The sequence below is a fragment of the Alosa sapidissima genome, chromosome 21 (genome assembly GCF_018492685.1).
Source record: "Alosa sapidissima isolate fAloSap1 chromosome 21, fAloSap1.pri, whole genome shotgun sequence".
NCBI classification, from domain to species: Eukaryota; Metazoa; Chordata; class Actinopteri; order Clupeiformes; family Clupeidae; genus Alosa; species Alosa sapidissima.
The window spans coordinates 20,450,485-20,473,134 of record NC_055977.1 but is presented as its reverse complement, the minus strand read 5'-3'; the positions used below and the strand labels follow the sequence as shown (position 1 = coordinate 20,473,134).

The window sequence follows — 22,650 nt, the reverse complement described above, 5'->3', positions numbered from 1 at the left end:
TCGGTAACGTTAGCTTATAAAATCACATTGCACTCGGGGTCAAATGCTGAACAGCATCACTTTTCACAGCATCAAAGTGGACATTGTGCTTGGCTTCAAAAATGTGTTTTAATGTTTCAAATTATTTTACATTTCAACCCTTCAAACAGAGTTTCAACCTTTTGTATTTTTCAGGTTTCAGATGATTGTCAACATTCTGGCCTCAGGGGTGCTCTTGTGATATTTTTGTTTTGGTCTTTTTCCCTTTGATGCAGGCATTGCTGCTCTTAGTTCTCCTCTGGCCAAACAAACACGGCTCAAGTATTTGAATCTTTCAAGGAACTCACTGTCATCCAAAGGTAAACAGCAACTCTCAGCTTTTCCTCAGTCTGGTGGAAACCACTCAAGCATCTCTATACCAGCACCTGCAAACATTTACGGCTATGTTCATGCTGTCTCCTAGAAAAAATGCCTGGGCAGCCGAGCATTCCTTTTTTAGCCAATGCCAGCTTCTGTTTTTTGCATTTTTTCAGGAGTGAACATTCTTGCACAGTCTCTCATTGCCAATCCTTCCATGGCCAGCACACTGACACACCTGGACCTGTCTGGGAATGCACTTCGGGGGGACGATCTTGCAGTAGGCTCTACCACCTACCCATCTTAGAGAATTGTCTTGTTTACAAATAGATAATGATTATCAGGAGAAAAGCTTGTTGATAAGCTAGTAGAAAACATACCTAAAGCAGAAAGGCATTAGCCCTACAGTAGCCTAAGTAGGCTAAAGTAATAGTGCAAAATGGGTCACCTATTATGGTGATCAAGCCTCCCTGTTTGTCTCTTTATGTACAAATTTCTGTTGGCTAATGTTTCTCTGTCTCCCCTTTTTTGCCATCTTTATAGAATCTCTGCAATTTCTTGGGTCAGCCAAATAGCCTACAAACACTGGATCTGTCTAATAGCGACTGCCCTCTTGAATTAGTGAGTTGTTTCTCATCTCTATCCAGCCATCACCTGCTTCATTAGCCTATAGCCTACATTATGCATTTTCTTTGTTAAAGTGTTATTAATTATAGAGATAAAATGCACTTTGAGGTTGATGAAGTTTGTAAATATGAGCTAATTGATCTGATATTTCCCTTAGATATGCTCTTCGCTGCTTCGGGGATGTCTCAAGAATCTTTCAGTTCTCAACATGTGTAAAAGTGTTTTTTCTCATAGGTAACTCTCACACACACACAAACATTATACACCACACACAGCCATGTATCCAAACTATATTTTCCTACCCTAGCCCAGTTCTTTGTTTGATAAAGGCTAAATGTATTGATGTTTTTGGTTTGTCATCCATGTTTCAGGAAGGGGAAAGACATCCCACCCTCTTTTAAGCAGTTCTTCAACAGTGCATTAGCACTGAGCACCATCAACCTGTCAGGCACAAAGTTACCCCCAGAGGCACTGAAGTAAGCCACAACCTCCTGTCACATGTAGTGTCGATTTTCCTTTACCTCTCATGTCACATAAATTATAGAATACAAAAAGCAGGTTATATATATATATAAAAAAAAAAAAAACTCAGCTTGATTGTCTCTGGCTTCAAAGCTCCCAAAAGCAAAAACACACCATATTTGCATTCAGGAAGTGCTAATCGGATGGGGATAATGTTTCTGTTCTGTGTCTGCATTCGGTTCTGAAGTCTGACTCAGGTCTTTGTTCTGTTTCTGTGTTCTGCTCTGTTCTGTTATGCCAGAGCCCTTCTGCTCGGGATTGCCAGTAACACCAACCTCAAAGAGGTCTCGCTGGATCTGAGCAACTCCGAGGTGAGCCTAAAACCAAGCTCTGGATTGTCACTAGTTCTGAGGTTGATTTACAGGGTTCTGCCTTTTGTCCCTGTTTACATGAATTTGTGAGTTGTGTTCTGTTTGTATTTTTCCACTTAGCATATCTCTTTTTAACACCACAGTAGTTCCCGTGGCAATACTTTTTTATGCTGGCACAGTGTTTGGGTTTGTGTTTAATCCATTTTAATGATGAAGGGAGACAACTGCCAAGTCTGCTGCTGGTGGCCTCTTTTTGGCCCAGCTCGTAGCGTAAGCAGGACCATGATTCAGTGAGCTAAATAACCATGTGTATTGTGCTGTGTGTGAAAGACACCCTTTCACAGAAGCCTAAATGAGATTACATTGTGGCATAAGAAGCATGGGTAAAGTCTCTTCCTCCTGTCAGTGCTCACCCACATGTGCTCCTGTAGTGGATTAAATGGGATCAGGTTTGCTCATTCACAGTTGTGAATGCACAGCTGACTTTACATGCTGAAATGGGGATTAGCAATAAAGGCCCCTGTAAATGTTGAGTAATTTATTTTTTGCTTTTGCATGTTTGTATTCTGTATATTTTTTTTGTTAATGGAAATAGATTTGTTCACAGATTTAGTGAGTATCCAGACAGAGCAGAGATTGTATATCTATTTGGGAACATTGTACTATCATCTTCATCACCCCAAATTTTAACATGATTGTATCATCTGAGCCCATTCTTGGGTGTAAAGTAAACTTTACAACTTTGCGAAAGGTGAACCCCAATAATTTGATGGATTGATTGCTCTTATCTTGACTGCAGCTGAGGTCAGCCGGTTCTCAGATCATGGAGGGCTGCATTGCTGAGATCACCAACATTTCTAGCCTGGACATCTCGGATAACAGTGAGTCCTCTGAAGACACTGGAATGCTGTCCATCTGTTCTGACCCCGGCTCCCTTACTGTATATGTGCCTCAGATGAAATACACTGCCCACACATACTATTTGAACTATGTAAAAGGCCTCCTTCAGCTCACATAATAAGTATTGGTTACTCCTCAATCTGACTGTGAAGTGGTTTTAGTACACTTGCAATATCATGTTGCATTACCTGTGTCAGGTTATGATGCTCGTAATTTTTCAATGGTGTTGTCCGCTAAGTTGTTGTCCTAATGTTTTATACCACTTGGATTTTTGCCAGGCTTTGACACAGACCTTACCACCCTTCTGGTGTGGCTAGCAAAGAACCGCTCCATACGACACCTGTCCCTGGGCAAGAACTTCAACAACATCAAGTCCAAGTATGAGCCTGTTTTTTCACTCACAAACTTTGAGGAAATTTCTCTCTCTCTCTCTCTCACTCACTCACTCACACACACACACACACACACACACACACACACTCATCTCACTCACTTACTCACTCCCTTTCCCTCTCCCTCCCTTGTGTAGGAATTTGGGCCAGGTCTTAAGCAACTTGGTGCACATGATTCAGGAAGAAGAGTCTGTGAGTTATTTTCCTGTCCAAGTCCTCTCCACAGACTGCTAAACTTAGACCTATCTGGTGTCTCTGAGGAAAAACTCTCAGACAGAGATTAAGTATAATCCAAGTCTGAAGTGAGTTTTAATGGAATTTCTCAAGATCTACTCTTACGTACTCCACGTCTGTAGTTAAGCAAACATGGCTCTGAGTGCAGATGTTGAACCAAAATTAACTCTGGGAAATACTCCGCTCATACAGAAAAAGTTGAGGTTTTTGTTGATGAGAAATTATTCCCATCTTAATTAGGATGTATTGAGATTAAATAAAAGGATTTGTGTGTCGAAGGGAGCACCACTGACTTGTGCTCTTCTCCCTCTAGCCCCTAACGTCCCTCTCTCTGGCTGACTCAAAGCTAAAGGGTGACCTCTCCTTTGTTCTCAATGCACTGGGCAGTAACACCAGTCTAACCAAACTGGATATCAGTGGCAATGGGATGGGCGACATGGGTGCCAAAATGTTGGCCAAGGCCTTGCAAATCAACACCAAGCTAAGGTGCAGTGCAACTGTCATAGCCAATTTTGTACTCTACCCTATTTTGCTTGACGTGTTCTATAATAATTCATATTAAAGTTATTGAAGATATGTTGAATTGATGTAGTTTACTTTCTCCAGGACTGTTGTGTGGGACAAGAACAGCGTGAGCCCACAAGGCTTACAGGATGTTGCAGCTGCCCTAGAGAAGTATGTTCTATTTTTGAGTGTGTGTACAGCTGTGTGAATGCATGTAACATTGAATTTGAAGTGTATGATGACATGTTGTGGACAGTTTACTCATAGATTTATACTCTTACCTGCTCACAGAAACTACACCATCCGCTTCATGCCAATGCCCATCATAGATGCTGCCCAGGCACTAAAGGCCAGCCCAGAAAAGACAGAGGATGCTCTTCTGAAGGTCAGAGGTCAAGACTGAATTTTTATCATAGGAGTAGTATATGCTTGGTGTAGATTCAGAGATTGTGTAACAATAGAATTGAATGCTACATAGTGCATAGATATTCATATGTGTATATGCATTTTATGGAATGACTATTGTATGTTATTTACATTGCCAGGGTACAGTTGTGAATATGCCTGTACTCTGTGTCAGCATTCATTTGTGTATAGATGTGCTCTTTGTGTCACTTTGTATTGCCTGAACCCCCAGTTAGTAAGGGTTTTGGCAGCACTCACATGGAAAATTTCTATTATAAACAAATAAACCGTGAGAGACATGAAGGAGACTTGAGGGGTCACTCGAAAACATGCAGTGCAGTTTGCACCAATGTTTGCCTTTCTCTGTGTTCCAGATGGAGCAGTATCTTCTGAGGAATCATGAGACGCGCAAATACCTCCAGGAACAGGCCTACCGACTCCAGCAAGGCATTGTCACGACAACCACTCACCAGGTGTTTTGCCGTTAGCTGTACTGCTCGCTAACCTCCTGGAGCTCTTTGACCTAGATGACTGTTTCCTTATGATGAGGAACTCCATGGCCAGTGTGTTTTTAGTATCCTATTGGGAACTGTGATATGATCCATTGAAAAGTTTCCCTTTATGCGTACAGGTACAGGTATTTGCTGGCACTCCTGGGTCTGACTTCTTTAGTTCTTCTTAGTCTAGTTTCCACATGAGATCCATTGACTGATGTTTTTACCTCACCTACACTAAAGATCACATTTCCACACATCTCTGTAAGCTACTCTGTCTTAATCTACTCATGTCTTACCCCCCCAACCCGCATCTTCAGATGATTGAGAGAATGTGTGTGAAGGTTCAGGACCACCTGAACTCTCTGAGGTACTCTGAGACTGACCCCATCCAGGAGGACATGAGGGTGGCTGAGAAGCTCCTGAAGGATGCCAGGAACTCCAAAACGGTGAGAAGCACTGATTGACAGGATGAGTAGGTTTGAGATTCTAGGTTATAATCTTGACACTGCACTGTCCACACTAAAAACCACCTAATATTGTTTCTAGAAAGGTGTATAGTATACTGTTAATGGATATACATTATTTCTGTCAGCGCCAGCTTAATAGTTATGATTTGTGTTTATAGTAAATTGAGTCATTTTTGTATCTGTTTGTTGACTTACTTTTCTATCCATATCTTGCCCTCTGTATCTCTCTGGTTCCAGTTACTGCCTAACATGTACCACTTAACGACGTCTCGAAATGAAGAGATTGCGGAAGGCCCTTGTATCGGTCCCATCCAGGACAAGCTACAGTCTATGGCAGGAGAGGTCACCGGAGTCATGGAACAACAACTACAGGTAAAACCTACCTAAGTCACAGGATTATGTGATAAATTGAGTTCAGGTTCATAAAATCTCAACTACATATAGTATAAGGGACAGGTGTTTTCCTGGCTTGAAGCCCTGAAACATTTTCTTAACAGTTGGCATATGAATTACTTATTGAACTCTACAACTGTCTCTGTCCCCTAGAACCTGCTGCAGTCCATGGTGGATGCAGCGGAGAGTCTCTGCCCTAACGTTATGAAGAAACCCAACCTGAGGCAGAAGCTCGTACGAGCCAGTGCCAGCAAAATGGCCGTACCAAGGGACTTTGTCTCAACCACCTTACTGGAACAGTCTGCTGTAGACATAATCAACAAGATCAGGTGGGGTTTTGATCACTGGTGGTTCACTGCTACTCTTAATTAAATCAGTGAATATAAATGTATGGGATTTATTTCCAACCGCTAAGCTAAAATATCCGGGATAGGCACTAAAACGTCATAGGATTATGGATTCTTAGGTATAGAAGTAAAAAAAGTCATGGTAACAAGATACTTAACAATTGCTTACTATCTTTTTCACTACTTCCATAAGGAAGAGAAGAGAGCCAAGCAAAGATTGAGTTTGAAAAATAATTATTAATATTATTATTAATTAATATTTATCATCAATGTTAATAAAGAGTTATTTATTCAGTTCTTATGCATCCTCTTCTACTGTGGATGATTTCCTCCAACAACAGAATGCAGAAGGCTGGCTGGTCTTGGCCCTCTCCTCTCTTGCTCTCTTCTCCAGTTTTTCGGCCTCCTTTCTCTCCTTAGCTTCCTTTCTTTGCTTCTCCTTCAGCTCAGCCTTCTGGACTTTCTCCAGTGCTTTCCTGGTCTTTTCTTCTACCTTCACCTTCTTTTTAAGCACAGAAGCCTTTAACTTCTCCTGCTTTTTAAGGGTCTCAATCATGTGACGCTCCATCTTTTTCTCGAACTCCACATCAATCTCTCCCTTGAGTGTCTGATTTTCAACAATGACGTCTTCAATTTTCTGGCGGTTGATGAAACTCTGAGAACAACAAAAAAAACATCTTTTGGCTTAATAATGATCAAGATTATAGCCTATTTCTGTGGTAGCCTGCTAAGCCTCATGTTCTAAGCAGTGATTGCAGCATGTCAGCTGTGTGTTCAGGTACCTGGAGGTCATCATTGAGGCACGCCCTGTTGTCTTGGAGTTTCCTCCATTGATCCCTTAACATCCATGATTTAAAAACCATGGGAGCTCTCTCGGTGCCGTTGGCTCCTTGAGTTACCTGAGGGAAACAAGCACAGCATTTTCTCAGTTTCCCTCTGTTGTGTAGGATAAAAGTAAATATCTTTGGAAGATCAACTAGACTATGTGAAATGTCAAGGTAAAAGTGACATTTCTCACCATCCATTTTTCTGCCTGGCTCTTCAGCTCCTGTAGCAACCTTTGCTTCAGGACTGCAGCAGTGAGAGCCGTTGATAAGGTGCAGCTCTCCCTTTCTTTGGTCCATCTGTCCCACCTCGAGGACTCTGCAATCATGCGCTCTGTCTCCTTGGCCATCATTTTATCGTAGTCTTCCTCCTCCTTCATCTCCAGGAGGAAAACTACCCTCTTGTGCTCTTTCTCCAGAGCAACAAGTTTCTTTCTCTCCATCTCAAGCTCCTCAGCCCTTCTGTCCACATTGGACTGCAGGCGAGAGTAGGTGTTGCGATGCTTCTCATGTAAATCGCGTTTGGCAGCCTCTCCAGCCGCTTCCACCCTCTCCTTCTCCCTTTGCCACTCCTCCACCTGCGCCTTCCTGGCATGCTCCATCTCTGTGACATGCTGGAGAAGCTTCTCCAGAGTGGCCTTCAGGATGGTCTCTTTCTCCTGTGCCTCCTCCATCATGCCAGCGAGAAACAGCTGCAGCTCCTTGGCCCCGGCGGGACTCAGGGATGCTCTCAGATGCTCACTAAATTGATCCATGTAGAAATCGCAGTAATACCAATGCTCTCGTGTCTTTGTGAAATAGTGTTCAGAATGAGTGATACTGAAGAAGTGCGTGGCTTTTTATACCCATCGAACGTTATCGCTAACATTCTGAATTGGAGTGGAATTTTTTGAAATGGAGTGGAATTAAGAATACTCAGCGTGTGCGTAGGCTACGCAATAGTAGCCTAGCTAGTCTACTTGAAAAATATACACCATTAGGGCCTGAATCCATCAAACGCGTTTTTTGCGCTGACGGCGGTTATTTTCAATAGCCTACAAATCCTGTGAAGTTCAGCGTTCACTGTGCTCAGCGCCGTCGGCGAAAAAAAGCCAAAGCGACACATGTGTTAATCTGTTCTCGTTTTGTAAAAGGTTGTCATATAGGCCCAGATATATATATATATATATATATATATATATATATATATATATATATATATATATATATTAAAAATGGCATGTTGCATCATTGTGGAGAAGCAAATTAGGAGACCACCGTTAATGCCTATCAATCTGTTCTCGTTTTCAAAAATGTAAAGGTTGTCATATAGGGTAAAAAGAAAAAGAATAGACCTAGTAGGCCTAGCGGCTAGCCTATCATGTTTACGCCCACTTGGGTGCAGCAAAAATTCTCCCATTGGAGAATTATTGTTGCTATTTAAAAAATGTGATCAATACAGAAAGCTGCGTTATTTTTCGCGTAACAGTAACAACCCAAAGTAATGCTTCACTTTTCCAAGATCACTTTATTGTTACGAAGAAAGGTTGTTGAAATTATAAAAACATGATCACCATATCATAGGTTTTTTTTTATATGGATATTAGCTTAAGAACACACCAACAGCAATAACGAGATGGGAACGAAGCGAAGGAAAAGGAGCTTGAGCAAATTACTACTTTGCTCTTATATGAGTTTGTCGTATTTCTCAATGGGAAAAGTTAATTGAAGAGGGGAAATGTGAAATAATGAGTAGCCTAATGAGCGTTAAGTCAGGGATAGGATCAAGCGAACAAAAGTAGCCGTCGACAGTTGGGCGCGACTAGGACCGCGCTAATGGGCAGAAGAAAATATATTTGTGTAGTCCCTGATTTCGTCAGGAAATAAAACCACTGCATGTAATATTACATTCAGCGAAAAATACAAATATTAAATAGTTTACAGATGTCTGTAATAAAACATTTATTATTCACATGCGTAATGTTTCCGCCAAATGAAAATATAGCCTACAGTCAAAATACTTCACAAATGGGGGGGATTCAGCTTCAAAGCTATATTTAGCTAGCTCTGTGGCAGTCATTGTTTTATGCAGGATCAAATAGCATTGCTATATAGATCGATCCATATTGAATACTGCACAGAATTAAAATTTGGTTGTAAGAAAGTGAAAACTGAGAAAAGAGAAAATACTGTTGTATTGTGTAAAAAAATAAATATTCCCAAGGGGTTTAAAAGGGAGGGGGGAAATCATACTGTATATTTTTTACATCCAGTCCTACATTTTCAGTAGGCCTACACAAGCTTCTAAACTCTGATGCAGTAGAGAACGTGTTGAGTATGTCCTGTAAATGATTTCCCATTTTTCTTCCCTCAGTGAAGTGAAGCTCAGTATGGCATCCTTCCTCTCGGACCAAATCGAAGATGAGATTTTAGAAGCTCTGTCCCATTCTCAACAAACCCTGGTCAGTGTCTCTGAATGAATGTGTAAACACACACACACACACACACACACACACACACACACTCACACAGACACGACACAATTCCTCTGTGCACCATGACATGGAGTTGAGAGTGCAGTGTCTGCATGTGCTTTATCCCACTAATCTGTTCCTGCAGTCGGAGCATCTGAACAGGCGAGCGCAGCCCCTGCTGCACCACGACTCCCAGGAGACGGAGGTGTTGGAGGAGAGCATCCTGCAGCCAGAGAGCCACAGCTCCGAGACCGAGGAGATGGAGGATCTGGACTCCTGCTTGGTGAGCACACACACACACACACACACACACACATCTCACATCAAGATTCATGGTCAAGCAGGGCTCTGAGACATATTCTTACATTATCGTACTATATAAATCAAACTGAGTTGAATTGTCTATCTGTGACTCATGAAACAACACTGTGAGCCATTGTTTCAACAAGCAAAGTTAGAGTGCATGAACTAAAGCCATCATATGGCATATAGGAACATTGAGCTGACTCATCAGTGTTTGCAGTTAAGGTCTTGCCCATGGTGTTAAATTATCAAATTGATTTTGCCTAGTTATTGAATTTGCTTTAGATAGACTTCAGACACTTTGCCCATCATTCAAGTTAGGACCTCTTGACCAAGATGCATCTAACCACGCAATCACTGAAGTTACGCAAAACAGCATGTACAATGTAAAATATGCAGTTAAATTGACCTGCGCTACTGTATTTTAACTCCGGTCATAATGGTGATACTTGGAGCGCAAATTTTCTGATGTGATACTCATTGTGAAAAGTTTGAGAACCACTGATCTAAAGAATGGATACAATTTGATTGTAAACCAATCCATTTCAGAATAGAAAAGGAATGTGGTCTTTTTGATTGCTTTAACACAATGCATGTGTATGTGTTTCCCCATGACTGAGCCTTATCTCTTCCTGCATCTCTTGTCTTTGCAGCTGACACCCAAATCTAAGAGGAAAAGTATTCTTTACAGGATGCTAAGGCCCATCTCTGTCGCCTTTGGTAATGTAGCATTTGGCTTTGTGTGACTGGGAAAATATTCTTACCCTTCTCTATTCACAAAATATTTGACTTTACAAATGGCCTGTTGTCGTCCCCATCAGAAATGGAGTTTGATTTAGACAAGGCCTTGGAGGACGTCCCGATTCATGTGGAGGACCCACCATTACCCCCGCCGCCTCACCCCAAGCTGGAGAAGAAGCCGTCCGGGGTCTTTGGGGACCTGCCTTCGGCAGAGGTCACCAGCCTCCAGCACATCACCAAGCTCCGGCCGAAGAAGAACAAGATGACCAAGCCCAGCAGAGCCCCAGTAAGGCTCCCAGAGCATCAGTTAACTCCCATCATGCACTTTTGCTGTGTGGACTAGGGATGTAACGATAACCGGTATAATGGTAAACCGTGATAAAAATGTTGACAATAACAATTACCGTTTTCTTTTCAAATATCATGATTATCACGGATGATTACCACAGTGTTGAAACCGTGTGTTTAATCCTTCCCAGCTTCATCCGAGCCTGCTTTTGACATACAGTAGGCCTGATGCAATGAAACAAAACTGGTACTCTACTAATTCTGCTGTCTAATTGATGGTTTTAACTGCGATTCGGATTAGGTTACACCTGATTTTAAAAGGTGGAACATTTTCACCGCAAAACGTGCACTGTATCATTTAGCCACTCTGCGTCTTTTTATGTTCGCATCCACATGAAATCCATTCCACTCACGTTATCAGGAGAATACAGTAGTCTAAAGTTTTATTTCAAACACTTACTTTGGTCTCACTCATTGGATCCAAATAACAGAAATAGCAAACTTCAAGTAATGGTAGGGTAAGTTAAGCTCTAAGCGCATAGCCAATTAAACAAGACCAAGGAAAAAGTGACCGGGACACTGTTTGAAACTATTTCAGCTTGTGTAGGCCTATCAGTGCTTTCTGAACATATTGAACTCACTTTTAAAAATACCATGATAATACCAAAAACCGTGATAATTTTGATCACTATAACCATGAGGTTAAATTTTCATACCGTTACATCCCTAGTGGACTGATATCATCCATTAGATCTCCATGTTGCTGAATATGGCTGCATGATTTGGGGAAAATATCTACTTGCTATAATGCGATTGCCATTGGGATGGGCAATATGATTTTTGAATGTCAATGTCAAGATTGAGTTCAATATTCCAAATGTGTTTTTAAGTTGTGCCACTTCTGCATGCGTAGTGCATGAGAAGCACAGCACTCCTGATTGGTGAGCTTCACTGTCTACGACTGGATAATTGCATTGGTTCAAAATACGATTGCGATAATTGTGCAGCCTTTATTGCTGATTTAGCTACAAACATTATGACAATGTGCCAGGCTGTGTAAATTAAGATGTTCACCTATTGTTCAGGGGTGTGTCTGTATTGTAATGCATTAATTGAAAATAATTTGTTTAATTGTGTATTGAAGGCCACAGCCAGCAGCCCAGCCCTAGAGGTTGATCAGAATGGAGTTGTGGTGAAGGTGGATGAGGGGATGGACGATTTCTTCTCCAAGAAGGTCACCAAGCTCAGTTTTAAGTAAGTCTGAGGAGGTGCCAGTCATCCACACTCTTTGTTTTGTTTGGGCAATATTTCCGATCACACTGAACATTTCAGGTCGTTCCGTATTAGCCCATTTTGACGTGTTTTACTTGAATAGCTTATGAACATGTTTTATTTTTCTCCTCCCAGGCGCCTCACACAGAAGAGTAGCCCATCTCTGCAGGATGGCGACAGGAAGCGCGAGTCCCGGATGAGCGGCCTCTTCAACCGCATCAAGCCGCGCTCCAAGTTGGAGAAGAGTCACGCGGCTTCGGCGACGCCCACCACCCCTCAGCACACACCTGTCCTCAGTCCCACTACCACCGCCACACCGCTGCCCCCTGCTCCCACACCCGACCCAGAGGAACTCACACCTCCCAGGCCTCCGGTCAAAACCGCCATCCTTCCTCCTGTGCCCGAGCCCGACTTCATCTTCACACCCGCTGACCCTGAGCATCCAGAGGAGCCCGTGACCTCCGACTCCAAGGAGGCAGAGGCCATGAGGAAGCACAGCCCTCTGATGGGACGCCACATGGGCGTGCAGGTGATGGGCAACGACTTCCTAGCAGAGATGAGAGCCAAGCAGGAGCGGAAGGCCGCTGCCACTATGAAAGTGAGTAAGCTACGTTTCATGCTGCCATATTGCTTATTACAACAATATCCTAAACATTGGCTACTCATTAACTCTGAGATTGCATGTGTCATAGCTGGATATACGCCAGAGTTTGCTGTTGTTTGTAGTATTTTAAAAGGCTGCCCTACATAGTTTTATTTCAATAATGGTATAATATTTTATTATACAGTATTACATACTAGTATTGTGCATTAGTGTATGTATGTACTGTAGTCCTAATGTTGAACTGTTACTATTTTATGTGATGAAACTGCCCTCTACTGGTCAAATCAATAGTTAGTTATAATAGTAATAGGTACAAAATTAAATAAATAGCTATCAGTCAGCACTCTGGTTTACTGTTTTGTTTATGTCAGTATATTGTAAAGGTCTGAATCATGATCTTTGTACATTGTTTCTCAGGTTAGTGAACCCTCTTCTCCAGAAAAGACAGAGTTGACTGAAGCACAGGGTCCTACTCCTCCTCCCACCTCAGCCAAACCCAGCATCGGCATCCCAAAGCCCCCCATCCAGAACACCAAGTCTGCCCTTGGCCCTCGCACCTCTGGACCCCTCAAGACCCGCACCAACAGCAGCAGGAGCATCGGTAGGTATGGCAACAGCCTCCTTAGCAGAGAATGGGCTTGGCAACAGTGTTTGTAGCACAGTGAAGCATTCTGGGAGAGGGATTAAAAGGACTTCCCATTACATCCTGGAGGAGAAAGAGATGGACTGTCTGTTACCTCTACCTGAGAAATATCTAGAAAATATTCACTCTGTTACCTCTATCAAAGAAATATCTAGCAATATTTCCTGGTTCTGTATACATTTATATGTATCTCTTCCTTCTCTCCCATTCTCTCCCTCTGTATTGTGTCTTTCTGTCTTTGTGTCTGTATTTGTCTATCAATCAATTAATCATTCAGATGACAGTCCGGATTCTCCCAGTGGTGGCTCGTCTCCAAAAATGCCAAGTCTTACCCAGGTGCCTGTACCTGCCCAGCGCCACAAGAGGGCACCCTCCGACACTGAGCGAGAGAATGTGACCAGTCCACCACCTGAAGACCCTGACAGCAGGGAGTTTCCCTCTGGTGAGGTGCCATCTATCTATAAATTGCAGGAACGTGTGTGTGTGTTATTCGCATATCTCTCGAACCGATGGTCCGATTGATTTTGAACATGGCAGGTGTCTTGCTACGGGCACGAGTAAGTGCAGTGCCAAGTTTGACGTTGTTTGGATAAGAAAGGCAAAAGATATTTGTGACGCTGCAAGGCGAAACCAGTCGCTTTGTGCACGGTGCTATTTTGAGAAAATCCATGTTAAACAAACATACGGGTTAAAATGTCGAATTTCACGTTTTCGCATAATTCAACAGTATACAGTCTACACTTTCATATTGTGAATTTCATGGATAAACATACGTTTTGACTGTTAAACCCTGACTTTATTTAGGTGAAGATTCAACACATTAGCAGTCATTCCCTTTGTCCACGCCGCTATAAGGTTTTACGGTAGGCTAGAGCTAAAATGTACTCCTTAGGCTACTCATTACTTGTACTCGATGTGTCAGCTCTCTATCGTTCTTGGCAGATGTAACCGAATATGAATATGAAAGACTTGCCTTTCAGGGCACAAACGGTCAAAAGCAGAACTTATAGAAATATCCTGGCGTCATTTTAGGGACCAGGAGAAGTTTTCCATTGACGTAGCGCATTTTAGAAGTATACACAATCTATGTACACAGAACTTCCTCTCCTCTTACTTTCCCCGAAATACATTAATTATATTCTATAGTGACACCTTATGACCGTCCCAGGTATTAACTAGGGGGCAGAAAAAGACACTGAAAAAGACACTGCACGGTTGATGAAACTGCACATAGTCAGGCATCCGCTTCAAAGTCACGCTACCGTAAGGCTAATAATAGCTGTGCCCTTACACTATCGCACGTGACAATTTACTTAAAAGGGTGATTATTTATTTTTTTTTATCCTTTTTTGGTGTATCCATGGAGACCCATGCCAACTTTGGATGTGGTTATCTTAGCGATACTTTTTGCAATACCCTCGATATACATGTCGTTGGCAAGCTTAATTTATGGCCGTTCATGTGAGCACAATAACTTAATTTTGTAAATTTTATCAAAGGGGTTTCGCCTTGCAGGGTCACATTTAATATTTAAATATATTGGTAAAAGAAGCACACGTTGGCTTTCTCCGCTCTACTGTAGCCACTCCCCCTCTCTCGCACAGCGCAGGACCAGAGGCTGAGAGTGTAAGCGGAGTTTTGCCAGTACTGAATCACGGGTTAAGACGCAAGATGTTTGGATGATTATCATCTTACTTCAACAATAAAGACTCTCTGTATGCAGTTTGCTTGCGTACAATGATGTCAGTTTTTACAGTTTGTCTAAAATGCAAACTAATACAATAGAACTTATAACAGTAGAATGGTGTTTCTGGATGAGTAGAACATGTGTTTTATGTGTGCCACCTATGGCAAGTATACCATCATATATGCTACATCAGAAAGCATGCTATGATGAAATCACATGTAAGAGTTAACCACAAGCTACTTTAATCCGTCCCCCTTACAGAGATAGCTGGAGACAGCAGTGTATTCGATGGAGACCTGGACTCTGCTCCAGTAAAACACTCATCCTCCCTTCGCTGCTCAACCAATCCTGTTGTGGAAGCAGATGAGCGCCAGCGAATCAAGTCCCTCCCCACACCTGGTCTGTCCAATCAATAAAAAATAAAATGTTTGCTATTGGATTAGAGTGATACATTTCAGCATAAATGAAGATGCCAGTATTATGCTTATTGTGCCTTTTTTAAAATCTACAAGTAAATGCTTATAACTCCATGTTGCCATACTGCTTTTATCTAATGCCTGTTTCAACCAAAGGTAAAAGTGTCCGAGATTCAAGTCTAATATTGTTGTGTATTGTTTATTGTTGCTGCAGTGAAATTGTTCCCAGAGGATGACCCAGTCCCCAGTCCTGGTCTGCCTCCCCCTCCCCTTGACCTGCCTGAACCCATCCCAGAGGACCAGACCCCAGACCCAGACGCCAGCGCATAGACGCCTGCCTCCTCCTCCTCACCACAGACCAGACAAATGAAGATGACTCCTCTGACAAAGAGACTCATAGGAGTTTTGACTCTTCCCTCTCCTGCCATTTTTTTTCTTCAGTACAACATTTTTATGTACGTTTCCTATCATTATGGGCACACACTACACAAAAGTGCGGGACCAGGGTTGTGTTCTCATTTCAGAGGAGACTGAAAGAGTCTTTGGTATGTTAGTGCTCATGATTATGACCGTATACCTTGCAGAGTCTAACAGGGATCGATAGCAACTGTAATCCTGTTTTTGTCCCCTGGTGGTTCTTGTAGTGAACTACAGACAATAAACAGCGATGAGTTGGGGAGGTCGGTGTACAGTGGTGACTGGGCATTTCACTTTGCCTTTTCATGTCTTTTTATCCTCTGGTAAGTCAGCTTATCAAGGGAGTTTTTCTTAGTTGCATTAGTTGAGAATAAATCAGCTATTAATGCCAAATAGTCTTATGGTGTAAAGTATGTTTCTGTATATGTGCAATATATGTTAATTCAATGTATGAGCTATACCCTCAGTTATGTTTCACTATATATGTGTTAAAGTCTTGAGGTTAAATAGTTGGTGGATATTTTGTTAAGCATGTATAAATGGGTACATGGTGATGGTTTTCTGCACCTTTGTGTAGTTTTTTAAAAGTAAAATGCAATTACTAATACTACAGTTATTTATCACTGATTATTAATGTGTAAACAAACACATTAGACAAGATTTTTTTTTCTTTTTTTTGCAAGATTGCAAGACTGACCTTTCTCTAGATAAGTGTTCTCTTTTTGTTCAGATTACTTTTTCATACATCTTTGCACTGCTCTTAGTTGTCCATATCTTATACAATATGTATATTTGTGCCAATAAAATATTCTACACAAATTTCAAGTCAACCAAAATGTTACTTATGGATGAAAACTTTTAGGCTGCAGTCAATTACAGACGAGACAGTGGTGAGGAAAGATGTTTTATGACAGTTGTTGATCTAAGCTCTCGATATTTTTGCACTACCGAATTGTGCTTTCTCCAATCATTCACCTTACCCGTAGGCATAGCCTACCATTCTCTATCAAAAACGGGGAGGTGGAGTTAAGTAGGCTACATTGAAATAGGACATACCATTTAGCCCATTGTAACGAGATGGCTCTCTGTGCCAGTAACTTCACATCGGAGTTAATTAGGCCTATTTCACAGTTTTAATGGTGCTGTCCAAGGTCCCATGGACAGCAGCACCTTACTGTATCTGGATGCTGCCTCCTTTTTGCAAATCTGGAAGCATTTTGACTGACGGTATACGGTATATACGGTAATTTAATGGTTATAGTGTAGGTTCACTATATACTCAAATTATGCTGTACACTATATTTTCATTTAAATATGCATGTGTATATGTTAAAAAACACAGGGAAATTAAATTTCATTATGCTTTATTATAAGTTTTGGTGGCTGGGAAGCTGGGTACTGGATGGCTAGGGTGCTGAGTGAAGGCGCCTCTTCCTGCCTCCATCCCCAGCCCATTAAAACCACTTTTTAATGGTCTGTTTCAGCCTCAGTGGCAGCAGAACCTTCTTCTTACTACATCTAATACTAAAGCATAAAAGTCAAAACAAACAGAATTACTAAATGCAGAAGTAACCATGGAAGTGTAAGTACAACAACTTTTGTAAAGAGAGAAGACTAGACAAGAGAGAAAAAATAGTGATGAAATGGCGAAACCAACCTATTACCACTGTTTCCAAAATTTGTTTTTCAAAGCCCACCTTTTCATTCAACCCCCTCCAGGTGACCTTTTTGGAAAATTCATTTGTAAATACCCCTTGGCAAAACCCTCCAAACTGTTTTGCATAAGGTGGCACCCCCCGCTAGTCCAAGCAAAAGAGTCTGAAAGTAGAGAATTACCCACATTGATTTTCAAATCAACTACAATTACATTACCCTGTCTCTAAGAAATATAACAACTCATCAAATCCTTTTTCAGTTCCAGAACAGACTGAAGGTCTCCTTCCAGAACCATTAAGGCACTGTGCCTGTACACTGTCCCCTGTGTAGCAATGGAGCCGTTGGTAGCAGAGGCAAAGGCAGCATGTACAGTAGATCTTGCACCATCCTGACTATGTTTTTCTGCTGCTGTATGATTATTTCTTGCTTTACCAGCATGTCATGCAGCAAAGCTGTAAAGCATTTTCAACAAGAAAACAGAAAATGAGTGTATCTATCTATCTAGTGAAGCCTCCAATAATTCAACAATGCAATACAATAATTCTTACATCCACACAATTGGCCACAGACAGATGCATTTTTCAGCCGTTTTCTTGGGCCGTCTGGAGCTGCTTCACCATTGGCTACCTCAGTTAAATCAACTGCATCAATGGCCTGGTGCAATGGGTATAAAAACATTCACTTAAGAGTAATGCTTTGAATCCTTAAATGTAACTCATTTAAACATCCAACATTTGTTTCTCATTAAACCTACATCTAAATGTAATTATAATATCAAAAACTGAAACTGAAAGAACGTTTATGACATGGTTATTTGAGATCTCTTTTCCGATCTCCGAGAACCCCACTTGGTCTGATTGTGGGCTGATAATATATCGGCGAAATCGTGATGGTGATGGTATCTGAGGGGGCTTTGGTAGCATGCTCCTCTTGGGTGCCACCTCTTCATTATCACTGTTGTATACATCATCGAAGTGCCGGTTCCGCCTTTGGAGACAAACACACAAAAAAAAAACACCACAATAATAGAGTAAGTGCGTAAACAACAGAGGTAAACATGTGTGGCACACATTTTTGTTTTGGTATAGTAGTCACCAGTCTACAATTTTACAAATAGAAACTACTGTTATAATGGAAAATAATATAATTAAATGATAATGTAGTAAAAGGGAGATAATTAGCCAAAATACAAAAGCACTTTAGTTTCCTGAACGTCTTACTTGATTTATCTTTTTTGGGGTCGTCCAGCATCAATCTCAGCTTCTGATTGAAGATCAGTCTGCTGCTCTGCGAGTGGCAACCAATCCTCGCTTCTTGATAATTATCTGTTTAAAACAGACCTCAATTTTAACATTATGTCACTGACCTTTTAACTGTTAGTTTAAATCTGACTTCTATTCAATCACTCACTTGTGTATAGCACACGGGCATTATACAGGGACCAGGTGTTGTCTGCCTTCTGAAAGTTCTTGATGGCCCTCTGCAGCCCTTCTCCTTTATAAGGGGGCCACCAACAGACTAAGATTGACCGAGATGGACTAAGCTGTGAATATTGTACACAACAAACTCGGCACCATATCATTTTTGGAAATGCTCTACAAATGAGCACAGTAATGCTCCGGCAAAGTCATTCATTACATGACATAACAAGGGACTTGCCAAAATATGTATTGCAACTGACAACAGCATGACATTTTCATGCACATCCTCAGCTAAAATATTCTTTAACACAACTGGACCCATGTACAGTAAAAACTGCCTGAGTTCAGTTGCTTTCCACCTTAATCTTTCTTTTAGTTCCCTTGGCTTTCGTGCAAACTCTGCAGACACATAAGGCTTCAAACTGACCAGTTTCTCTGATATAAGACTGGACTGTAGCGGAAATGTGGCAGAGTAGAGGCCCAGCCCATCCACAATTCAAACAGCCTACGAACCACACCGAGACAAACCAAATACATGTAGTCATGGGGGAAACCACTGACCATGCCAAAGTCCAATTCTATGAATGATGAGTGTCCCACATGATGGTCCTCATCTCTACCAGCCTTGAAAAGCTCATCAGTCCTACGAGCAGCATGTTCAGGGAAAGTCATGCGATAACTACACATTCTTTTGTATGTTTAGCAGTATAGCATATATAATGAGTATGACCAATTACATATGATATTCCACAGAGGACCAGCTTTATTACAAGAGAAGGAAGGACACCCTGGTCAAAACTGCAGCACAGCAGAGGAGGCAGATCAAATTTTCAGAGAAATTCACTGTAATTTCATCCTTGAAAGCCTTGAAATCTAGGCGCAACCTAGCGGCAGCAAATTATATTTTCTGCCAGGGCTAGTCTAGCAACTCTCCATTGGCTTGTGAGCTGGAAAAATTAAACTTCTATCAGGCCAATCAAATCGTGTATAGAGACGTTAGGCGGGCTTAACATAATGATTGATGGCAGAGTTGCAAAGGTTTGGCTTGAATACTTGAAAACGAAGAAGATGGATGTTGCTGTTGGCGAACACTGTGACACGAGATAAGCTTTTTTTTAAGTTGGCAAAAGTTTGAACTAGCCAACTAGCTCCGCTGGTGGAAAAACGCATGGGACTCATAGCTGTCCTATTACGTGCAGAGGGAATTTGAAAGACAACCAACCGATTATCCCGCCCCTCGGACTGAGCACTGCCAACGGTGAGTGCCCAGACCCTACATTTTAATGTGGGTCTGGCTCGTCAGGCTACAGTTTTCCCCCTTCCACCTGATGTTTGGAAAGGAGGCAGGTTATCCGTGTCAGGTCCCTAAGCGTTTTCAGGTGAAGCATAGCATTTACAGACTTTGTCAATGTCCACTGAACCATACATTTAAATGTAGATGTATAGATTACATCTTTACTTACATGTCTCCACAGATGCAGCACTCCATGGAGAATGATTTCCTGGCTGAAGAGGTGGCCATTGACATCCAGTGCCACGAGGAGATCATGATTGTGGAGGAGAACACAGAAAGGCAGCAGGACAGAATCAGGGAGAGGACAAGACAGAAGGGTCTTGTTACCAGTCGGGGCCCTGGTATAGCGAAGACATGTGAGGAGCCAGCAGAGGAAAGGGGGGAAACTCGACCCCTAGGGACCTGATCAACACCAATGGCCGTTCTTTCCCCAAGGTCAGCATCGACCATTTGAAAATGTATGTGGAGGAGGTCCCAAGAGTGCCACAAAGGCTGAAAAGGGCCCCAGCCCCTGTTGGCACCTCAATCCCTACCTCCCCATTCACCATGGATGGGGATGATGAGGATGGCGCCTCATCCAATCCCCTGTGGGAACTCGACCCTGGTTACCTCCCCAACCCCAGGATGAGAAGGATGACTAAACCTCAAACCCTGGGCTCCATGGGCAGTGTAGGTGGACAAAATAACTCTAATCATGTTAGCCTATTAAATTTTTGTGAAACTCCTGTATACATATCAGTAAAAAATAAAAATGAATACAAATTAATGCCATGTACTTACAAGTAATTGATATTCAAATGTCATGTCAACAGCCTAGGGAGGAAAAGCCCATGTCCTGCTGTAATCAAACTACCAAACGAGCTGCAGGCAAGGCATAAATTAGCCTAAACTTAAAAAATGCTAAAATATCATCCTCACATTAACTTAGCATATGTGTGTAACTTTACAGAAAGTCGACCCATCTTATCACTGAATTAAATATCCAAATGTAAGTTTTTGTAGGTCAGCATTTGACCACGTGATTCTACCGAACAGGCTGCAGACTAGGCATTGCCGAACTTGAAACAGTAGTAGCATCCAACACTAATTTAGCATGCCTGTGTAATGTTACAGGAAGTATGTTATTTTCATATCAGAAAGTTGGCAACCCCCCACCTCATCCTCCCCTAGCGCTTTGACTCATCAACTACATAGAAAGTATATCTTGTATTGAGATGAAATACAAGGATTTGTGTGTCAAAGGGAGCACCACTGACTTACACACAGAAAAAAAGGTGCAAACCAGAACCAAAAATGATTCTTTACATTGATGCCATAGGGGAACCATTTTTGGTTCAACAAAGAACCCTCAAAGGTGCCTCCACCCCATGTATTCAAACATCTTTCTTTTGTTTCTGTTTTGTTTTTTACATTTCATAAAAAAACACCTTTACAATACTTATTACAATACATATATATTTTAAATCACTCATTTTAAAATTTCTGGAACCGCTTGAGGAAAGAAACTCCTCCTCAGTCTGTTTTAGCCATGTGGGAACAGAGACGTCTGCTTGACCTCAGTGGTTAAAACAGTCCATGGCCAGGGAATGAAATGTTCGTTAAAATAGTTTGGGCTCTTCCGTACTCTTTTGGTATAGATTTCCTGCAGGGTAGGGAGAGGTGCTCTGATGGTACCTCCGGCAGTAAAAGTCAAGTGTCTGTAAAAGAGAAAGAAAGCATATATAAGAATATATATGACAATTTACCCTGTCCATTAATGTAATTTAAGGTGCTCTAAGTGATGTAGCGGTTTCTAAGCTAAAACATTTTTTGTCACATACAGCAAACATCACCTGACCATCCGCTAGCTGCCTGTCCTGAGTACACTGTAAAAAAACGTGGTCTCTGTGGACAGCCCAGGCTCGAAAAACAGCCTGGTCCAGCCTGGACCATGACACATAACAAACTGTTCCAGCCAATCACCGACGAGATGCACGTTCAGGAGAGTTTCAGTTGCACGGGAGGGAGGGGCAAGCTAGCTCTCTGTTTTGTTTGAACGTCAACAGAAGTGACGTTACCCAACATTGCTTAAAGCACCTTTAATGCAAAGTACTCAGCTTGTGTGACAAATAAAAGCAAACCCACACTAGCAGCCTAGAAGTGAGGTGCAATTCGCCTTATTCACCCGGCTGCCATAACGAGGCTGCCATTACACCTCAGTCCAGCAGATGGTGGTGGTAATGCACTCCGTTTGCAAACTGCCAAAAAAAGCACACCGATCAAAGAAGAAGGGTTCACTGGCCTGTTTTTCTTCTTCAGTGAATTGTTTTTTAGCAGTTTGCAAACGGAGTACATTACCACCACCATCTGCTGGACTGAGGTGTAATGGCAAGTGTACCCCTCAGACTCGTAATGGCCGCCGGGTGAATAAGGCAAATGCCGATGTGTACTATATATACACCACCATTATAAAGTTTGGGATACACTTAGAAATTTATTTTGATAAAGAGGACATTTAAAAGTGACCCTACACTTCTGAGCAGTAGTATGTCTGTGTGATATTAATGATGTTTTCTAAACAAAGTTCAGGAGGAGCCCTTAGGGATGATTGACAGCAATTAACTCACCTGTCTTCCGCCGCCAGGGTATTTAAGCCGGCCTCCTTATCCATACGTCACACGCCGCGGCGCTCGCAAAATTATTGGAGTCGCAAAGCC

At 41.9% G+C, this 22,650-nt stretch overlaps 2 protein-coding genes across 3 annotated transcripts in view; one reads left to right on the top strand and one right to left on the bottom strand.

Annotated features, from left to right (window-relative positions):
* LOC121695857 (F-actin-uncapping protein LRRC16A) overlaps positions 1 to 22,650 on the top strand; it is a 58,694-nt gene that overhangs the window by 15,419 nt on the left and 20,625 nt on the right. Inside the window, exons 12-37 of one of the 2 annotated variants that reach the window (XM_042077010.1) lie at positions 255 to 338; positions 513 to 616; positions 880 to 957; positions 1,121 to 1,197; positions 1,335 to 1,439; positions 1,727 to 1,796; positions 2,596 to 2,677; positions 2,975 to 3,074; positions 3,226 to 3,280; positions 3,636 to 3,808; positions 3,929 to 3,997; positions 4,118 to 4,211; positions 4,606 to 4,704; positions 5,046 to 5,174; positions 5,433 to 5,567; positions 5,742 to 5,917; positions 9,113 to 9,200; positions 9,358 to 9,495; positions 10,169 to 10,235; positions 10,337 to 10,542; positions 11,689 to 11,798; positions 11,952 to 12,414; positions 12,838 to 13,021; positions 13,341 to 13,505; positions 15,012 to 15,149; positions 15,381 to 16,432. In XM_042077010.1, the coding sequence (XP_041932944.1) occupies positions 255 to 338; positions 513 to 616; positions 880 to 957; positions 1,121 to 1,197; positions 1,335 to 1,439; positions 1,727 to 1,796; positions 2,596 to 2,677; positions 2,975 to 3,074; positions 3,226 to 3,280; positions 3,636 to 3,808; positions 3,929 to 3,997; positions 4,118 to 4,211; positions 4,606 to 4,704; positions 5,046 to 5,174; positions 5,433 to 5,567; positions 5,742 to 5,917; positions 9,113 to 9,200; positions 9,358 to 9,495; positions 10,169 to 10,235; positions 10,337 to 10,542; positions 11,689 to 11,798; positions 11,952 to 12,414; positions 12,838 to 13,021; positions 13,341 to 13,505; positions 15,012 to 15,149; positions 15,381 to 15,496 (3,305 nt within the window). In that variant the 3' untranslated portion in view covers positions 15,497 to 16,432. Of the gene's footprint in view, positions 1 to 254; positions 339 to 512; positions 617 to 879; positions 958 to 1,120; positions 1,198 to 1,334; positions 1,440 to 1,726; positions 1,797 to 2,595; positions 2,678 to 2,974; positions 3,075 to 3,225; positions 3,281 to 3,635; positions 3,809 to 3,928; positions 3,998 to 4,117; positions 4,212 to 4,605; positions 4,705 to 5,045; positions 5,175 to 5,432; positions 5,568 to 5,741; positions 5,918 to 9,112; positions 9,201 to 9,357; positions 9,496 to 10,168; positions 10,236 to 10,336; positions 10,543 to 11,688; positions 11,799 to 11,951; positions 12,415 to 12,837; positions 13,022 to 13,340; positions 13,506 to 15,011; positions 15,150 to 15,380; positions 16,433 to 22,650 lie in introns of those variants that run through there. The other variant, XR_006026184.1, reaches the window with a different exon arrangement.
* On the bottom strand, positions 6,153 to 7,886 carry LOC121695862 (vicilin-like seed storage protein At2g18540). The gene is made up of 3 exons (XM_042077026.1): positions 6,954 to 7,886; positions 6,718 to 6,834; positions 6,153 to 6,590 (listed from the first exon to the last, which is right to left on the bottom strand). Exons 1-3 carry the CDS (start codon positions 7,512 to 7,514, stop codon positions 6,234 to 6,236), a joined length of 1,035 nt encoding a protein of 344 aa, XP_041932960.1. The 5' UTR covers positions 7,515 to 7,886; the 3' UTR covers positions 6,153 to 6,233.

Bases quoted from the DNA above. Each gene is read 5' to 3' on its own strand.
- LOC121695862 (XM_042077026.1), bottom strand. From the start codon at position 7,514: ATGGATCAATTTAGTGAGCATCTGAGAGCATCCCTGAGTCCCGCCGGG. The intron at 6,835-6,953 runs GTGAGAAATGTC...TGTTTCCCTCAG, and splicing joins GCCAGGCAGAAAAATGGATG to GTAACTCAAGGAGCCAACGG. The intron at 6,591-6,717 runs GTACCTGAACAC...TGTTGTTCTCAG, and splicing joins GCCTCAATGATGACCTCCAG to AGTTTCATCAACCGCCAGAA.